General features: G+C 41.3%; 3 protein-coding genes across 4 annotated transcripts in view; all 3 read right to left on the bottom strand.

Annotated features, from left to right (window-relative positions):
- LOC310932930 (voltage-dependent P/Q-type calcium channel subunit alpha-1A-like) overlaps positions 1 to 4,532 on the bottom strand; it is a gene marked incomplete at both ends in the record, with an annotated part of 80,795 nt that extends 76,263 nt beyond the window's left edge. Inside the window, one exon of the mRNA XM_083896336.1 lies at positions 4,182 to 4,532. Coding sequence (XP_083752462.1) covers positions 4,182 to 4,532 — 351 coding nt within the window. The remainder of the gene's footprint in view (positions 1 to 4,181) is intronic.
- Positions 4,533 to 10,428: 5,896 nt separating this feature from the next.
- Positions 10,429 to 13,098, bottom strand: alkbh7 (alkB homolog 7). 2 transcript variants are annotated; one of them, XM_083896606.1, is made up of 4 exons: positions 12,740 to 13,098; positions 11,630 to 11,803; positions 11,352 to 11,476; positions 10,429 to 10,790 (listed from the first exon to the last, which is right to left on the bottom strand). In XM_083896606.1, exons 1-4 carry the CDS (start codon positions 13,013 to 13,015, stop codon positions 10,670 to 10,672), a joined length of 696 nt encoding a protein of 231 aa, XP_083752732.1. In that variant the 5' UTR covers positions 13,016 to 13,098; the 3' UTR covers positions 10,429 to 10,669. The 2 variants fall into 2 exon arrangements, with proteins under 2 accessions (XP_083752732.1, XP_083752731.1); XM_083896605.1 differs by having other exon boundaries at positions 11,352 to 11,803.
- Positions 13,099 to 14,245: 1,147 nt separating this feature from the next.
- Positions 14,246 to 19,604, bottom strand: LOC310933183 (GDP-L-fucose synthase-like; the record flags this gene model as incomplete). The annotated part of the gene is made up of 10 exons (XM_083896608.1): positions 14,246 to 14,301; positions 14,395 to 14,494; positions 14,660 to 14,739; positions 14,837 to 14,903; positions 15,396 to 15,460; positions 15,559 to 15,692; positions 17,310 to 17,383; positions 17,521 to 17,649; positions 17,766 to 17,880; positions 19,450 to 19,604. The coding sequence occupies 10 exons, from the start codon at positions 19,602 to 19,604 to the stop codon at positions 14,246 to 14,248; spliced, it is 975 nt and encodes a 324-aa protein (XP_083752734.1).
- Positions 19,605 to 20,258: the final 654 nt, after the last annotated feature.

The raw sequence follows: 20,258 nt of genomic DNA on the forward strand, positions 1-20,258 counted from the left end.
CTAATACTCTTCAAAATACCTATACTACTAAATATTTTACTAAACTGGTGAAAAACCTCAAAATGCCAACCTATCTGGCCACAGCACATATACAATGTCCGTCAGACTCACTCAGATATAAAGTTAAAACACAAGAATGAGGACAAAAATGATGGATATTATATTTAAGAGTGCACCATTTATCAACTCAAGTAAAAAAAAAAAAAAAGGCCTGAACCATGCAGTGTGGTAATCCCAATTAAATAATGAAATATCCATCTGCCGTGTCTAAAAGTGGATGTAAGCAAACAGTTACATTTATATGTTATTCCCATGGGTCCGGGGGTCTGAACACAACTAAATAAAGCTGCGGGTCATAATTCTGCTGAACAGTGATTCCACTGAGACTCACACATCCGGCGAAACAAACAACACTTTCAGCTGAGTCCACTAAATCGCCCGTGCACCTGGTAACGCTCTCTCTATCTAGGTGCCTGTAGGAGCAAATGAATCAATCACAGTTCCTTCATTTTTTTATTTTTTTTTAATGAGCCATGTCGCCGTTCTGAGCAATAAGATTAATAGTTAAACGACTGTTAAACAGTCAGAAACAACAACAAAACACTTACAATTAAAAATGAGTAGGAATGAATCAAAGGAAGTCTCTGGGAAAATAAAAGAAAGGGGCCACTACTTGATTACTTGGTTTTTAACAAACAGCAAACATTTCCATGTCCTAATCTCTCGTTACAGGTTTTCATCAATAGAACAAGATGTCAATGTTGTAAATTATTTCTGCGTTTAGAGGAAAATCGACACCAAAGCACAGCACATACTGTATGACTGTGATTGTGATCTACAGTAGTGTGTGTGTGTGTATGTATATATATATATATATATACACGCGCACACACACACATAATAATAATACTAATTGCTATTAGTAATATTATTATTATTATATATGTGTATATATATATATATACATACATACATACATATATAATAATTATTATTATTATTATGTTATGTGTGTATATATATATATACATATATATGTATATATATATACATATATACGTATATATATATACACACATATGTATATATATTATAATATCATCTTTATGACAAACTTAGTTAGGCTTCAACAGACAGCACGTTATAGAGAATATGGACAGTATATAACATGTATATATATTACTTAGGGAATAGGGGAGATAATATATATATATACACATACATATGTATATATATATACACATACACACATATATATATATACACATACATATGTATATATATACACATACACACATATATATATACATAAATGTTTAACACACAGCACATTATAGAGAATATGGACAGTATATAACATGTATATATATATTACTTAGGGAATAGGGGATATTACATATACATACACATATATATACATATATATATATATATATTTTATATATATGTGTGTATGAAATGCCAGCGGTGTGCATCGTAAAGACTGCACAAATGTCCCACATACTGTGCATACAAAATGATGATTCCACATTTTAGGAAAACATAAATTGCCTATAACATGAAACCGTCCTCAACAGCAGCTGCTTTCCAAATCAGGAACAACCAAACTAGTCCCACTCATTCACACGTAACAGTCACTCTGAAATCTTACAATGAACTACGTACAGTTATGATATAAAAAAAAGAAGAAAGAAGCTAATTAAAGATCAACACTGCTTAGCTTATTCATTCCACACTTTTACACAATACAGACAACACATGCGTCTCTACTTGTGTTCACAGTTATTTTTCACACAAACACTGGAGGATGTGGTGTCCTGGTGTTCTGGGTCTATGTCTGACTGGTATCTTCACCACCATCTTCCCTCATGTCTCTCTTTCTCTCAATTACTGTCATCTTTCTCATTCAGTTACAGTTCACGTACTGTGAAATGAATGCCAGTATTTTAAAGACACGATTCATTCATTCATTCACCCTAGTCTTTGGTCTTGTCTGCTTTCATGCTTTCCATTGTGGACATTCCCCATCTCACCGAATATCCAGAGCAAAAATCTCAAGTGAAGATGTTAAGATTCAGATTTTTTTTCTTTTCTTTTTTTTACTGCAAGAAATTTTTCACATTTGTAACAAAGAACAGTAACAATCAGCACAGTTTAATCAAGCTAAGGCTGTAGTCTGACTAACACAGGCAATTGGACAACTTGTATACATGGGGAGGAGAAAATCCATTTATTGGCCGTGTGTATGTCCGACTCCACCTCTGTAGGTGGCGCCGTATCGCTCTATTAGCCAGTGCGTGTTGAATCAGTTTCCTGTAGACCTTTACGTCACAGAAAAACAAACAGCGAACGGCGAATCGTGATACAAATTAGACTGCTGTGTTGTCCAAAGAAAGACGGCGCCATATGATGTCCAGTCCGACTAAGCAGGAGTAATCAGACTATGAATCCAGGTATGTTAGTCCGACTAAGGCTCGATTGTAGTCCGACTAATGTATTTACATGACATTAAGAAAACCAAATTATTGTATTAGTCTGACTAAAATCGGACTTTTAACATGCATGACAGAAGAGCCAGATTGCACATTAATAGAACCCTGAATCGCATGCAGCTAAATGGAATTCGTCCGTCATTACACACACGTGCTTTTCATTCAGTAACATTCCCCATAAATTCACCCCTTCATGTGAAAATGAACCACACTGGGTCCAGCTGGAGTCACTTTAGAGACAGTATTTCGAGTGAATATGAATACACACAACATGCGCTCGCTCAGTAACGCAAACCTCGCCATTTAGAACGGTGACTAGATGTGATTCAAGGGCAGTTTAAATAGCTCCTGTATTTTCTCCCCATCAGCCCAATTAGTGCGTGTAGTTATGTCACGACTCAAGCATCACAATGGATCAATACAATCGTTTCCTCCAATTTCCGCTCCCGCCATTAGCACGCGGAAACTTACCTTCGTGGTGTCAGATAAACACACACACGCACACAAAATCCTCCATAATGGTCACCCCAAATTGGTGCGTTATGAAAACTGCTGTACGGTTTACACTGTCCACACCCACACACACACATACACACATACTAATATAATCTAAGAAGGGAATAGAAATTAAATAACCTATTATTGTGTTAAAAATAAAAGGTCCTCTCCATTAAAACTGGCACCACAAAACTAAAAAACAGTTTCTTGCCTTTGGACTTAAGGCTGTAGAAAACACTCACAAACAATAAACAGCAAACCAACCAGTGACATTTCAAGATATGTGCAATACTAACCGAAATGTATATGGTGTTATTACTCAATTAATCCTGCCATAACTTCTGCAGTAGATGGCAGAATTGTGTTTGTAGCCATGGCCAATGGATGTATGGCTGTCTCTATTGTGGTGCTTTTATAGAGGAGTTTTACAGCACGTTTTTGAAAAAAGAAAGAAAACGCACTGACCAGTGGAGCAGCACTCTGTTATCTTGTTATATTTTATACAATGACAGTAAAGCTTTTCTTATATCCTCACACACACACACACACACACACACAACATTGTGTTCTTAAGGTTGTTCTGACCTTACCTGAACTACAGGTCTAAGGACAGAGGATGTCCTTATGTGAACTGAGGTAAAAAATGGAATTTGTGAATTTGGGCTGTTTGAATAAAATGTGCGTTGATCTGATCTGCTCTAGAAAGAAACCTGCACCAGGCTTACGTGGAAGAGCACCACACACACGCCATTGTACCTGCAGCCTGCTAATGCCTCAAGTACCAGCAAGAGGCCTTTAACCTAGTGTAGCCTACTTGCTGACATCAGCAGCACACAAACACACACAAACATGCACACACACCACCACCACCACAATCAAGGGGAATGTATATCAGGCAAGAGCCAAACGACTGTGACATTAAATTACTAACAAACAGTGATCCACAGCCTCATAAAGAGAGACCCCCCCCCCCCCTCCTCCATGTCCCCTTCCTCTTAATTAACTATAAATTAGCTGACATGAAAAGCATTCCCTGTCACCCTCTGACTCATATATAGGCTTTGTGTTGATGCATCTTACACCTTAGTCATTTTGCATCAATGTATAGAATTACAGAAGCATTTAGTCAGACATCCGTCTGCACTTTAATCCTACCTGATCCTCGGTGTACTCACTGTGTACTCACTGTACAATGTCAGGGGGGAAAAAAGGATATGGCCATTCGGTGATCTTTTTGGCGTATTTTCTCACGAAGTTATCCTCACTGAAGATGAACAGCGAGCGGTTGACAGTGAAGCAGTTCTGCCGCACGGGGATGGGGTTGTAGAGGGCCATAGTCCGGGCTCTCTGCGCCATCGACTGCTTATACATTCTCTGGGCCCCGGGCCCACCGGGTGGACCGTGGCCGTGCCCGTGGCCATGTCCGTGGCCATGTCCGTGTCCGTGTGCGCCTCCTTGCCGACTACCGCCGCGGCCACCCGGGCCCCCTCCGCCGGGGCCTCCGCCATACCTGGACGGTACCTCGTCTCCGAACCGCGCCATTCTCTGGACACCGAAAGCCAATCTTCACGAAGCAGCGGAGAAGAAGACCAATGCTCAGCTGTGCAGCCACACAACATTACATCCCATCCGGATCGGAACGTCTCATATGCACAAACGGGGGGTTGTTGTCTTGTGAGATGTGTGCTGAACACAGTTCCGCAGCTCTCGGTGTCAGCAGACGAGGACGCCCATGTAACCGTCTTCTTCTTCTTCTTCTTCTTCTTCTTCTCTGTGCGCCTCAGCCCAACGGCCAAATTGTGGGTGTGAGGAAATTAAATGTGTGATTGGCTCGGCTGTCAGGGCGCACTACGGGGATGTGTGCGGTGTCTCTCAGTCCTGGTCCGTTCGCGTGTCCGTACACAAGGTTCGCCCCCAACATGAAATCACGGGGAGACCGTGGTGAGTTAACATGAATGTTCCATGTTCTCTCCGGGGTTCATGCCTGTATCAGAGCGCACCACAGCCTCCTCCTCCTCCTCCACCTCAGTCAACGATTTATTCCTTTACTGTCATGATGGCGTGCGTAACGGCAATGTAAATATCACGCGGGCCTCAGTCGATCAGATTGTGAGAAATTAAACTGAATATAATTAACAGCCTATACATACACAGCCATTAGTGCTGACGATCAAGTTGGCGTTTTGGGGGAAACAAGCCGCGTTCCCAAAGACTTAAAAGGCATCGAGAAAATGAAGAGGTGGGGGTGGGAGGGGGGCGACTACTGATATTTATTTAATTATTTATTTTTTTGAAAATATCCGCAATGTTTGCTACAGTACGTGGGAATAATGTGGCTCTTCGGCGTTGCCGTTCTTACCAGCGCGCTCTGACGAGCCCCGAGAGCAGGAACAGTGTTCTGCATTCATTCATTCATTCATTCATCCGACAATAACGAGTGCAATTTTCGGAACGCAACAACGTCGAGTCGACAAGAAAAAGAGAGGAGAGAGAGAGGGGGAGAAAAAAAATATACCGTTTCCCTTTGCAATCTCGGTGTCATTGTTGTCTCGCGCCGTGGATGAAATAATTGCCTCAGACGATTTCTGCTGCATCCTCCTTCGCTGCTGCGACCGCAATCTTCTGTCCGTCACCTGGCTGCTGCGCCGCCATCCAGGAGAAGAGGAAGGGACACACGGACGGTGTCGTCAAAGACAAGGGTTTAACGGCCGCTTCTCCGCCGTCTTACACCCTCTCATGGTCTTGGTTTGGCTGTTCGAGGTGCAGCTGTGCCGAGAAAGTCCCTCACCATCCCCGCCCCGAAAGGTCTACCTACGTCCGCAATAACGCGTCCTTCTCTCACACACACACTCACTCACTCTCTCTCTCTCTCTCTCTCTCTCTCTCTCTCTCTCTCTCTCTCTCTCTCTCTCTCTCTCTCTCTCTCTCTCTCTCTCTCTCTCTCTCTCACACACACACACACACTATCTCACTCTCCCCCCTCTCTCCCTCTCTCTCTTTGGAGTACGGTAGCGCGCTCTTCACGGCCTCCTCTCTCCTCTCTCTTCCTCCGGCAGCCTCAGGGGGAGGAGGGGAGGGACAAACAGACGGACGGACGAAAGGATGGATCGATCCGTGAATGGATGGAGACAAGAAGACAAATAAATATGTCAACAAATGAAAAATAAAATCGCACTGCGCGCGAAACCGTCGCCTTTCCAGCTCGCGTGCTTGGCGGGTTCTGCGGCTGCAGCGCTTCACATGACGCACGAGGCGAGTCCAACTTCCAGACCGCACAGTTCACGGATGCATGGAGGCACCCGTCTATCCGCCTGTTTATTTTAGGGCGCTTCGGGCTACGGCCCTGCCCCAGTTGGACTGGACCTTATGGAGCCGTCCAACCGCAAATCACTTTCACGTAATGCGTAAAAACAGCCTGCTGGCGCAGAGAGGACGATGGAGTCACATGTACACGGCTGCTGTGCCAATGTGTGGTTTGTTATTCCCTTCCATTTCAGGAAGACTTCGTGTGTTCAGCCAGGTGTGTGGGGGGGGGGGGGGGGGAGACAAAACTGCAGCCCAGGTCTGACAATAACTGCGCTCGCACAGGGGCGTGAGTATACGCGCGTCAGAGTGGACGCGCGCGACTCTGTCTGTATTTGTTAGGGAAGGTGGAGGGGGAGGCTATTCTTAGCAACAGTCATTTGGAAATTAATGGACGAAGAGAACTCACTCTTCCATCCTTCCTTCCTTCCCTCCCTCCCCGAAGACGAGTCGTTTTTCCTCCTCTCCTATTTCCTAACTCTTCTCCTCTCTCCTCTCCTCGTTCCACCAAAACAGCGACGCCTGTTCAAGGTGCGATCATGTACTTAATCACGGGCAAAATACGTATTTTTATTTACATAACTGAACACAGGCTACTGTAGGTAAGGCGGACAAAGAGGGGGGGGGGTGTACACAATAGTTTTGTTCAACACCCGAAGGATCGAACACATCACAGGACATTGTCTTAATCTATTATGTGATTTAATTGACGGTCCAGCAATAGCAGTCTCCGTGAATGGGAAGTGATCATTCACATACACAGCATACAGATTTAAGGGGTGACCACGAGAGTTGATTCACCTCTCCACGAGACTTGAGCCAGGAGAGAAACCCTGCATGAACGCAAACGCCAAATCGATCGAACAGCAAAACCCTTAAATGTCTATCTGACATGTCAGAACGGGATCGTTTTTTTTGCTTTGTGTCCACTTAAGCAATGCTTCCGGAGAATGAGTCCAACACACATTTGAATTCCACAGGTTTTCCAAAGACCTAGAACAGTGAATTAATCGTAAGGGGGGGAGGAGGGGTTAAATCCGAAATCAGGCAGCATGGGAAACCTCAGTGACATTGTTTCAGGACCATGGACAGCGACCAAGAATAAACTGTGCTATAATGTCAGGATCATGGACAACTCTTCAACAGAAGATATAATCTTGTAATACAACACTCATCATATGTAGCTTTTTTTCATCCAAATGAGAACCACAAGTACTACAGCTGGTGCTTGACTAAATCGTGTCGTGTAAAATTACGACTATGAGCTGCAAATACTGAAGGAAGGAGTGTTCAGGAGAGTTTTAAGGGGAGACACTTCTCACAGTTCAGCCATGTGCAATGTTTTACAACTGGCGTGTCAAAATGCCAAGACAGTGGAGATTGTTGCGAAACTGACCAAAAAGATCCCCATATGTGTGTGTTCACAAATGTATGTTTTTACACTTGGGTGTGATGATGCCATTACCCTGAAGAGCTGGAGCCTTTGAGGAGGAGCAGCAGCAGCAGCAGCAGCCTGATCTTCCACACAGCCAGCACAAGAAGCGGCGGAGAGCAAGTCATGCATAAAACATTGCGCACACATTCTGTAGATAGAAATACACGATAAACATGGTGTACATGCATCATGATAAGGCATCTTTGTCCTATACGGCGGTGTCTTTTTGTGTTAACTGTCCTACATTTGTCATTGACTGAAATAATATCCCTCTCTGCATCAGCTGAGAGAAGGACAACGCGTGATACAAATATAGCAAATCACACCCAAACTTAAAGTTGATAATGTAGAATTAACAACCATAATATCATACGTTTGAATCCAGCAAACTGTAACTTTACTTTCTTCTGTCTTTCCCCTTTACAATCCTAATCATGATACAGAGAAAATCCCACGATGCCCATGCATTTTGCTCGCATTGTGGAGGTCATTGGCAGATTTTGGAACCAAGTAATGTTGAGTAGGTTCTGCCTGGGTGCTTGAAACTGTGAGAAAGCAGTAGTGATGGCAACCTCCTATAATTACGTCATGATTACGTACAGCTACATGAAGATAATTAAACTTTTAGAACTCGATTGAAAAAGGGACAGCAAACAAATGAGTCATACCGACTTGGGTTAGGGTCACAATTGATATGGAAAGACTTTAAAAAATACCCATGTTCTGTAAAATGAAATCCATTTCTACATGCAGTTTCTTTTAACCTGGTGGGGAAAAAAAACATGAATAATTGTATCAGGATTGTTTGTCTGACTGATGTATAAACAGTGGTTAGCTATGAGGCAGGAGCTCTGAGGCGAGGACCTAAAAAGGAGTTTCGTGACTCAATGATTCATAAGACTGAATAATTCAATGGCTGGATGCATGTAGAGCACTCCACCCCTGCTGAACTCCATCCTCCACCAAGCCATTGCAGACTTATTATATATGTGAAACCTCTGCAAGATCAGTCGATACATATGCACAATAAAGAGCCCGACTGTGGTTCAGTATCAAACAGAAGCTACCGACGTATTAAACAATTGGTCGACTGTGTTATTTTACTGCTGCAGAAATGTGCACCTTTATAGGGAGGGAAGGGTGATGATTCCTTTGCCCAGCCTTAAAGAAAAATAAAATAAAAACTGGGTCAAATGCTGGACGTCAAGACAAAATGAAACAGGCAGTTTGAAAAATGGTTTCCTGGCAATTCAATTTGAACATAATCAAAAAACGTGAAAGAGGGGGGGGGGGGCATAGCAGGCAGTGTAAATAAATAAATAAAGAGGTGGGTTTGATATACCACATGATTAATTAAATAGAATTCATATATGAATAGGACATCACACTATATCAACTGAAACAAGCTTCAAAGGGGGAATGCAATGTAAAACATGTACAACAGTGCCCTGCGGTGTTTAAAAGGGTTACTGCAAGCCAAATTCTAAACATATACCGTATGGTTGCCACAGTTTTTCAGTATTAGCATTAGGACAAATTCGGGAAATCTGTCTTCAGCTTCCTCGTCACAGTCCGTCTATATTTTAACATTATCTTATCTTAAGTGCTGTGTTAAATAAAATTTGAATTGGGAAAGAGTGGTGAGCATGAGCATGTAAATCTATACTCAACTTCAGTCTATTTGACTGGCAAATTCACCTGCTCGGACAAACAGGAAGTCAAACAGTTCCGTTTTTGTTTGGTCTCAGTTCAGAGTGATCTTTAAACAATGTATTCAAATACAAACAGAAGATGTTGAGCAGACCAGAGCTGTGTTTTTTCTAAGAATCATCCCACTCATGTCATGTCACCCTGCTGCCAAAGTGGGAGGACTCTTTATACACTTGAAGCAGAACCTGCAGTATTTTGGTGAGCTCATGTGAGCACACATTCCTTCTGTTGATGTTAAGGACCACCTCCAAACAAAGTCTTCGCTACTCAAGAGGAAACATCAAAAGTTTTCTGAGATTATTAATAAGTACATGAACAATACTTTGCAACCTTTTTGCCATGATCGATAAGATTAACTTTCCTGCCCAGGGACCACAAATGCAAACTAGCTACGTACGAAAGCATGTTTGGTGTTTTAATTCCAGATGTCTACATTATTATTTACTTCATTTTAGATTTATTTCCCTGCATTTCTCTCCGATCTCAATTGACTGCACCAGGGTCATCCTCTCAGAGAAAGTTCCGAGTAGGCAGCGATAACTATCAAATTCTAAGATCATTAGCATTTGAAATGAATGATGAATGATTAAGTTGGTCTTATATAATAGCAAGCTGTGCATGAGTTCATCTCATACATTTTGTGTATGCAATGCTCAAGCAGAGTAATAAACAGAATAGGACAGAGGAATAGACCTCACAGCAGATATTTTAGCAGCAGATATAGTAGCAAAGAAAGGATTTTACCAATAAGATTAATTGGGGTTCCAGTTACGTTTCCAGCGAGCCAGGGTCAAGCTATTGTTGAAGTGTGACGGTAGCTCACACTAAATACTTGACACTTAAGCAGATTTTTTTCTTCTGAAAAATGTGTTCTCTTAAAACTACATACATGTTTCCCCATATATTATACCGTATGGTGAATTGCTAAGACAACAAATCAAACAGTGGCTTTAACACAGTACTGCAGAAGTAAACAGTTTTTTAAATAAATTAATGTTTTTAATTTAATAAAACAGTCATACACATGACTATTAGAAATGACTTAAATCAATACACAACTTTGTCTTTGGATTCAAGCACTCATGTGTTACTGACCTCCTCAGTCTCACAGTGGTCAGAACAGCCCACTACAACTTACTTCCCAACATGTCTTTTAGTGATTTCTTCGACAATGAAGATCCCCGACACAGTCCTTTACATTCAAGTTATATTATCCGACAAAGAGAGGGCATTAGCCTGGGAGATTTCGACAGATGACCGAGATGCGACGCTGCCGAGGCACTCTCTCTCCGTTGAAAACAGAGTCCTCATCTTTCAGGATCTCATGAGTGAAGTTATATCTGGCCTGGTCCCTGTCAGAGAAAAACACAAACATTACAACTGCAGTGCGTAACTTTTAGATACAAACACATGTCCGCTACATTCAAACCATTGTCAAATTAGTTCACACAATGCTGAAGGATCCGATCAGCTTCACACGACGCAAGGCAGAAGTGCAGTAGCTACAGAGCACCAGTGGAGTGAGACAGCTTGTTGGACTGTGGCTGAAGTTGCCAAGAAGTGCCTGTAAAAGTTTAATTTTTTTCTTCCTCTGCTGAACATAAACCTGGACATTCAGTAGGGCTCCACAATCATATTTTAATCATTTTGTTCCCAAACCTGCAACTCCAAGGTTCCTGGATGCAGCCTGGAATAGTAACTCTACATTGAAAGACACACAACACGTGTGTATATGTGTCAGCGTTGGGGACAGAAGGGAAGACAAAAAGTAGGTCGTGGAGACCACATTGTTTTAGTAAATACTCCACACTGGAGCTTAGATAAAAACATTACTGAACTTTCTGTGAGAGTATGGCACATCTACAGTAATTAAGAAACATCAAGATATTCTATTTATTAACTGCAGTGGGTACCTCAGTATATATAGGGAGCGTCGAGGCAGCATCAGGTCCAGCCATTCATTGTTAGCGTCCTCCTTCACCAAACGCATGATACTGTCTGACAGAAGACTCAACCCAGCAATAGTGCAGCCACAAAACTGAAAAAGACAAAATGACAAGAGCTCAGACAACAGCATTAACCATGCATGTTTTCCTGAAGAGCGGCATCCATTTTTATCATTTGTAATTGTCATGTTTTTCTTGAGAAATCTTTTATCAGAAGATGTTGTGCAGAGACAGAAATGAACTACCTTAACACTGTCGATGTGAGGCTTGATGAAGCCCTTCTCGTCGAGATCTAGAACATGTACAGGTCCGAGGAGTGGACGTCCCTCGGGAAACGCTACAGATCGGACACGATTCAAGACCTCCTCACACGTCGCTGTCCACTTCAGGCGCTCCGTCTCTCTGAAACCGTGAATGGCCTAAATGTCGAGAAGTAATAGAAAAGCAAAGTTAGCATCACTGCTACTTTAACTACATTTGACATCTGAATATGTAACTGTATTTCAAGATGAAATCACGTCTAAAATCAATCCATTCATGTATATCGATCACAGATATTGATGTGGTCATTGTTAGTGACCAGAAGTAAAGTTAACAAGCCCCCTGCTGTCTGACAAACTTATATAAAACGGGAGGCAAGACATGTCACATGTAACATCACGTGACTGTTCTGAGGAAGACCAGGCTGCGATACAGCTGTAGTGTGCAACTTTTAAAAAGACAATTACTTCAATCAATCAATCTTTATTTGCATAGCCCACAGTTTACAAAACATAGTTTGTCTCACAGGACTTCACAGGGTTGGTAACATCCTCTGTCCTTAGACCTTCGACCAGGGTAAGGGAAAAACTACCAGGGAAAAAACCCTTACAACAGAGACGAAGGGTAGAAACCTTAAGGAGAACCACAGCTGAGGGATCCACTCCCTGGACGGACAGACGTGCAGTAGATGTTTCCCAAAACATACAATACACAATGACAAAGAATAGGAAGTAAATTCTTTAAATGCCAGGATCCATCTGGATCACTGGGTTTGTCACAGCCTGTAGCGAAGGCTGTTGTGGTCAGAGACTTAAATATATAGAAATTACAGTCTGTCATATTCAAGTGAGTGACTGCCAATTCATTGAAAGTATCTTTCTTGAAGTTATGTACTAAAATATATCTTTTTCGTGTGTTGCACTTTGTAGATGGTCCCTGCGCTTGCCCAGAATTAGCTTGCTGTCTAATCTCATTATTAAGATTCAAAATATGTGTTTCAAAGTTCGAATCTGTGAAAATATTTGTAACTTTACTGAAAACTTGCCATAAATGTATACAGACAGATCATGCCCTTGTATAGAACCGTGACTTACATCGTCCCAATGGTCGTATTCGTAGCGTTTCTTCTTCAGGCCCGGCTCCAGCTCTCGTAGGAAAGCCGCCTCCTCTTCCTCTGAGATGAAGGCCGTCCTCACCTCCACCTGTGAGACTGAGACGAGACTCTGCACCAACTCCCGGCTGGAGCCCGAGATTAAAGCCTGACCTCCGGAAGCTAGCGGGCCGCTGCTAGCATGTGAGCTCAGACAAAGCTGAGCGCAGGTGTAAACGGACGGTTTATGGATTCGTTTTAACAGCGTCAACAGTCTCATCCTCGTGTCTGAAAGGTTATGTATCACCCCCTCTTCATTGAGTTGCGGCGAGGTCTTGTTGGCGGATGTTGTTGTCACGAAGATTTGAGAGACGCCATGATGGAAGCGCAATGTATTGTGGGGGTTCCGCAAACCACGATTTGGCGCATTACCGCCACCATCTGGTATGGAGTGTGGATCAAAACGGTACTTTGCACGTTCTCCGGTTTCTTCCCGCAGTTCAAAAAACAGGCAGATTTGGGGATTAGCAAGACTTCATGAACCATCATAATCAGATTTAAGTTTGCCCCCGCCCGTCACGGTTAGAGTTCAAATATGTACGACTTCTGACGTACACAGTGTTGAGAGATGATTCATCCTGATGCGGGTTCACGCGGGAGCCATAGGGTGGCGCTGTTACTCAATAACATGCTGATGACTGGACCCAACAACAGGACTGTCCTGTATGCTGCATAAAACCACCTTTTGTTGTAAAATGTCACAAGAACCACAACCAAATGCCCTTCCTGATGGAAGTATCCTCATTTATTTGGTTATTTGAGCCACTATATTTGTATATTTTCAGATCATTACATAATCAACTAACTGGACTATATGCCTCACACTGAGTTGTGTCTTTTCTTTATGCTCCATACCATGTTTTGGGGGATCCTCCTTTATTAGTGCTTTATTGAAACATTTCAATAGTGTAATCTGTTCTGCCAAAGACAGTATGTCTATTATTTCTGAGAAAAAAAATCCTGTATTTTCATTCAGGGTGAAGCTATTATCTGAATCTACATGAGAATCTACATGATTGCAACAGGCTCCAAATTATGGAAGCCTGTTCGTGTTACTTAAAAAAAAAAAAAAAATCATATATATGAAATAATAAGTAATGTATTATGAGATAATACCAAGTCATAAGTTCACATATTTTATTTTAATGAAATAAGTGAAATATCACCATATTTTGAGTAGAGGATTCCTTTCATTTGATATTTAACATGTAAACATAATCACTGTAAAAATATTATATCATATTGCCCCTCCCTGCACCATAAAATCATTTAATAAATATCAAGAAAGAAGTTAACCAGGAAATAGGAAGAACACATTTGCATCAACAGCGTAAGTTGGCCCCCGTATGTTGGCTCGTATTGCAGATATTAACTCCAAACCACAGAGGAAGAAAAACAACAACAACACCAGCAAGAACAAGCAGTGTTTTCAGCTCAGTGCTTCATCACGTCATTTTCTGGCAATGTCGTAATTGGCCACAAGCCAGTCACAGGTCAACTTGACGGCTGGAAGGACAGATAAAATAAAAGGAAGCTGTTACGTTAAAACCGCAGGCAATTATTCATGCAAATTCATTCACTTGTACTATGAACTCTGACCTTCTTCGAGAGGTGTGAAGGTGAAGTCGGGAAGGTAGCGTTTCAGCTTCTCAATGCTCGCCGTCTTCCTCATCTGACCATCGGACAAAGTGGTGTCATACTAGTGTGAAGTGTCAAGGGCAAACATTGTGATGTGTTGTTTTGATTGTAAGTTAACAGGTTAACAATCATTGTTTTTAGCTCAAAATAAAACACTCAATTTATGCATCCAGCCTGTGGGAGCAGGTGTTGGTGTCTGGATTACTGGGACATGTTCGAAGGATACGACTATTTCACCCTTGAAGTCCAAAGCCTTTGTGATTATTCCCACTGCCTCTTTGATGGAAACTTCCTCCTCCGGCCCAACTGAAATTGAAATAAATGAACTTAGGCAAACGCTAATAATGAACTAAACAGTTCATCAACTTTCTCACATTGTATTGAGAGCGAGACGTGTACTCACTGGACGTGATAAGTGGCTCCACGTCGTCGTACTCCCTCAGGGCCCAGACAAGTATGCGGCCTAAGTCCTGAGATTAAACACAACAATGGGAATCAGTTTGTGTCAACATGCTGATGTGTGTTTATACTGTTGTAAGACATTGAAATAGCAATGCACACATGTATTAGACCACCTGTCATAGAAGCCAGAGAACACAAAGATTTTAGAAATCTTTCCAAAAACTGTTTAACCCTTTAGAACGCAGAGTATTTTGGTGGGGGGGGCTGCGTAAGTGTGCCTTTCCAGCTTTTTCTCTCTTTTTGTCTACACGGGGCGCTCGTCGTGCTGGTATGTGGTCTCTGAGAGGGTGGGGCTCTAAAACTCCAGTTTTTTGTAAAACAGTCCATTTGAAAATTCATGAATAATTATATATTAACTACAGAGAGATACAAAATGACTTTTATGATTCCCAATGCTGTGCATTTGGGTGGTGGTCTAATACATTTATTATTATTATTATTATTATTATTATTATGAATCATATACTGTGAACTATCAGACAATAGCACACAGATTTTACCAGAGAGTAGGTGAACTGTCTTCGTGGATTTCCAGTGCCACACACCTTCACGTGGGTTCCGTCTCCTGTGAGAGACAAAGGAGAAAACCAACCCTTTACAGTTATTGCGTGTTTCCTATAGATCGTTGTCTATAGAATGTGGATTTGTGGATTTGTTACGCACGTTTGGCTTTGTATGTCTTGCCAATGACTGCTGACAGCACGTGGCCGTTTTCTGCACTGAAGTCGTCAAAGGGACCAAAGACATTGGTTGGGATGACTGATGTGTAACAACGCTTATGCTGCTGAAAGTATGCCCTGTCAACACAAAGAGAGAGAGCGAGAGAATGAAGCAGACATGCATTCAGCTGAAGCTTTAAGGAAGTTAAATTAAGGGAATACAAAAGGTAAATGAAGGTGATATAGGTTAAAGGTGCATAATGTAATAAATATAAAGCAACTGGCCATAAAATCCTCCTAATATGTCACAGAGACTCAGGAATAATGTTCATATAACAAACTGAACTCACCAACAACAACAGTACAGACAAAATATTTGCATTAAAAAAACATTTTGCAGACTGCATATGATGTTAATGTTTAGAAATCATGTTTTGGCATGTGGCGCCACCTACCGCCGTCTACCAATCATTGCAGTCAGTAGAGTCTCAGCTGCCGAGCAGCCAAGGGTTGCCAGTTTCGTCAGAAAACGAAACCTAAAAGACCTTGGTATTTTGAATTTTTTGTAGTAACCCGTTTTTTTTGGCCACATTCTGGTTCCACTGAACTTGTTTCAGCTGAAAAACAAGTTCCAATGAAAAACAAACGCAAAGTCTATTATGTCCTGTGAATGAACTTTTGTTTTGTTTGGCTTATCAGTTTCTTGCATCTTCTACCTTGACGTTAGGTGATGATAAGGCACATTACCAAACAACAAACCATAACAAATCTTATTTCCTTCTACTTCTACCTTGTGATGTTTGGTTGCTGTAACACTGCACTATTCCCCCGCGTGGGACGAATACATTAACGTCTTATCCCGTCTCATTTTTCTGTTGAAAATAATTGAAATGTTATTAGTAGTTTATGGTTCCAATTTTATTGGACTTAACACTTCTTCTACCTTGTGCACAAGTCGGTACTTTTACTGAGTTCTTTTGGAGTAATCAAGGGTCAAAGTTCACTCTCGGCTAATGAACAAAAATCAGGATATTCGTCTATATTAAGTAGTATATAATCTAAGTTTAAGTGCCAAAAACTAACCTTTAAAACACAACTGAAAGTAATTATCTTTTTTCATGCTCCTACTTGTTTGTGTGTGTCAATGCCTGAACTAAAACCATGGTTTGCCAGAAAATTAGATTTGACTACATGTTGCCCACTGTATTCATTCTAATAACTTTACTGAGCCACTAGCAGATTAAAGGTATCATGTATCTGGTACCTAATACTGTATCTTAGTGGATTATGTAAGAGAAAAAACTTTAAATTACAGAAATAAAACGGTAAAAGCCATATTTTGGTTGATCATGACATTGCTCTATAGGATTAAAACAGAGGAACTTGCATTTAAAAAAAATCTTTTGCAGACTGCAAATCATGTTTATGTTTTGAAATCATGTTTTGGCATGTGGCGCCACCTACCGCCGTCTACCAATCATTGCAGTCAGTAGAGTCTCAGCTGCCGAGCAGCCAAGGGTTGCCAGTTACGTCAGAAAACGAAACCTAAAAGACCTCTGTATTTTGAATTTGAATGTAGTAACCCGTTTTTTTGGCCACATACTTACATATGGCACCTTTAAATAAAGGTAACAAAAGGCAACATGTGGAAGTGATCTGGTTTGTCTGGTCAAGCACTAATCCTCCAGTCATTTGTCTTCAGTCTCAGATGAATGTACGCATTAGACACACACACAAACCGACAAAGCTGCTTACCTGTTCTGGATATCAATCATCCTTTTAGCATACGAGTATCCGTAATTTGATTCATGAGGTTGCCCATCGTGTATCTTGGAGAATGAGAATAAGGCTTTTTATTAGTATTAGTATTTTTTATTTTTAGGTGTTTGTAAATTACTTTAAATGTTCCTTTAAAAGAAAAACACCACACTTGTAGCTCCACTTGTGAATAAATGTGAATATTTACCATTGTCTCATCAATGGGATATGTAGTTTTGTCCGGAAAGATACAACTGGACAGGCAAGACACGACTTTGGCAACACCCGTCTCATGGGCAGTATGCAGGACGTTGTCGTTGATCTTTAGGTTGTCTCTCTGTAAAGAAGTCAGACTTGTCACTCACAGGCCATTACAGTCCAAAGAGATACAAGACTCCACTTTTACAGCAGGGTTCATAGGAATATAATTATGTCACGTCAACATGAACTCACCAAAAACTGCAGGTTTTCCTTCAAGTGTATGAAGAGTCCTCCCACTTTGGCAGCAAGGTGGATGACATGAGTGGGATGATACTTCTCGAACACAGCTCTGGTCTGCTCAACATCCCTGTTTTTTATTTGAATAAATTGTTTAATAAAGATCACTCTGAGCAGAGACCCCCAAAAAAATATATCTCAGTTTGACTTCCTGTTTGTTCAAGCAATCAATCCGACTCTGAATTGCTGCACTGATGGTTTTAACCCTTAGAACACAGAGCATTCTGGCTGCTTATTTTCATTACTATATTTAAACATATAGGGCCTGATTTACTAAAGCTTTGCGCGTGCAAAAACGTGTGCAAACTGGATTGCACACGCAGATTAGCGTTGATGCTGATCTACTAACAGTGCGCAACGAGGAGCGCATCCCTCTTTTTGTTATTTATAGTTATATATATTTGTAAATCAGGAGATTACACTTTTCCAGAGCATGTTCAACTACGATGACGCACATTCATTTCTTATTTGGTATATCTGAATAAATTAAACATAGATATCCAGAGGAGAAATGCGTGTTTGTACTGGTATGGGCTTACCTTGGTCTGCAGTTTGTGGTTCAAGGAGGGGTCGTACCTATGTCCCCGGTTAAGACCGGAGGAACGGGGAACCGCTTTACCTTAACGGGTCCAGCTCTAACCTGGTCTACACGGCGAAGCGCAGGCGGCACAGTGCGCACACGTCACCAAAACCTCACAGGCAGGTTACCCTAACCCTAACCCTTACAGTTCCAGGCATATATAAATGCAATAAATAATCACAACAATCACTTTTTAATGTAATTATCTGAATCAGCTATAGATATATCATCTATATCGATTGTCCCGTCGCCTCTGACGTCAGATCAAAGGCTGTTGGCACGCGTAATGGAAACTCAGACTGAATTAACACAGATGAAACCAGGGACGGACTGGGACTAAAAAGCCGTTGTCAGGAGGAGAGCGCAGCACCTTCTTTTTTTTTTTTTTACGGCAACATCCATAGTCCATAGTTTTCTTTGTTTGATACGTCAGGTAATGATGGAGCTGTCCAAAATACCGACGCAGGATTATAATAATAATAATAATAATAATAATATAAAAAGGTCCTATGGACCCGGGGAACAATATGTCCACTTTCTGTTCAGTCGCTTCAAATTTAATTCAGCGCTTCCGTTGAGTCTGCTCTTTCTCCATGTGGACAACTCTTGACTCGCGCAAAATCCTCATTTAAATAGGGCGGTCTTAACCACTTCTGCGCCTGTAGTCAATTGCGGCCGCAATCTTAGTAGTTCACCCGCAAAACGTAACCCAGTAGCGGGCGCAGTCTTTCTGCTCGCGCAAGCAATTTAGCGCTCGCTATTTGGAATCTTAGTAAATCAGGCCCATAGTGTATGCAGAGGGTATAAAAGAATGTGCAATGTATGATGTATTATTTTGCTTCCTCAACTTTCATTTCTATACTAAATAATTTGCTTAGTAGTAACCAGGAAGCCTTGCACTATTTGCATATATGGAAAAAAAACAAATAAACAGTCTACTTCAGCACAACCATTGTTATGTTATACCACTACTAAAATGACCCTTACAAAATTAACTTGCCAGTCAACAAACAGCATTTTGCAAATTTGCAGCGGTTTTCATCATGAAAAGTAACTTACGTCAGATCTCCGTCCTTAGAGGAGATGAAGAACCATTCTTCTCCCCCAAGTTTGCCACCTTCCTTAAACACCACGTGCTCGATGGCTTTGCCGATCAATCCAGATGCACCTGTCACCAGGACACGCATCGGCTCCGTCTTCTTCTGTGATGCCATCTTCTATTAAAAAAAAAAAAAAAAAAAATTACAATAATAATAATAATAAAAATTGGTGTAACGGCGAAAGTAGAGTTAATTCCAAAGCCACTGAAAGTGGTTCCTCTGGGGCTCGATCATCAATCACCAAGGCAAGAAAGAGTTATGTGAAGGGTTTGTCCATTTTCACAAAGTTTTATTCCACACACTACTTAACTAACAAACTAACAAACAGGTTGTTAACCTACCAAGGGAACGGGGTTCTGACGATCAGTTACAGTTAAAAGAAAGGAAAACAAACATATTCAAACATAATAACAAAATAATCACGACTGTGCTTTGATGACTTACCCATAACTAACCCTAAACTAAATAAACTCAATATTTGGCTCCTACAATTGGTAACCCCTGGATTTAAAAGATGACATGAATAAATGTATATATACATGATACTGGTCTGAAGTAAAATGTTTAAAATGAAAATCCCACCTGTGTTGCTGCAAGCAGGTGTCTGTTCTCTTCTGACAGCTCAAAGGTAACAGCCCTTTATATAGGATGACAACAGTTGGGCTTGAATTCCACAAAAGCCTGACTGAGGTTTACTCCCATTCACAAGGAAGTAAAGATGCAGGAACATGAATGTAGCCAGTTGCTCCTTCGCCGTCGTCACCAATA

The sequence above is a fragment of the Microchirus variegatus genome (genome assembly GCF_963457635.1).
Source record: "Microchirus variegatus genome assembly, chromosome: 10".
NCBI classification, from domain to species: Eukaryota; Metazoa; Chordata; class Actinopteri; order Pleuronectiformes; family Soleidae; genus Microchirus; species Microchirus variegatus.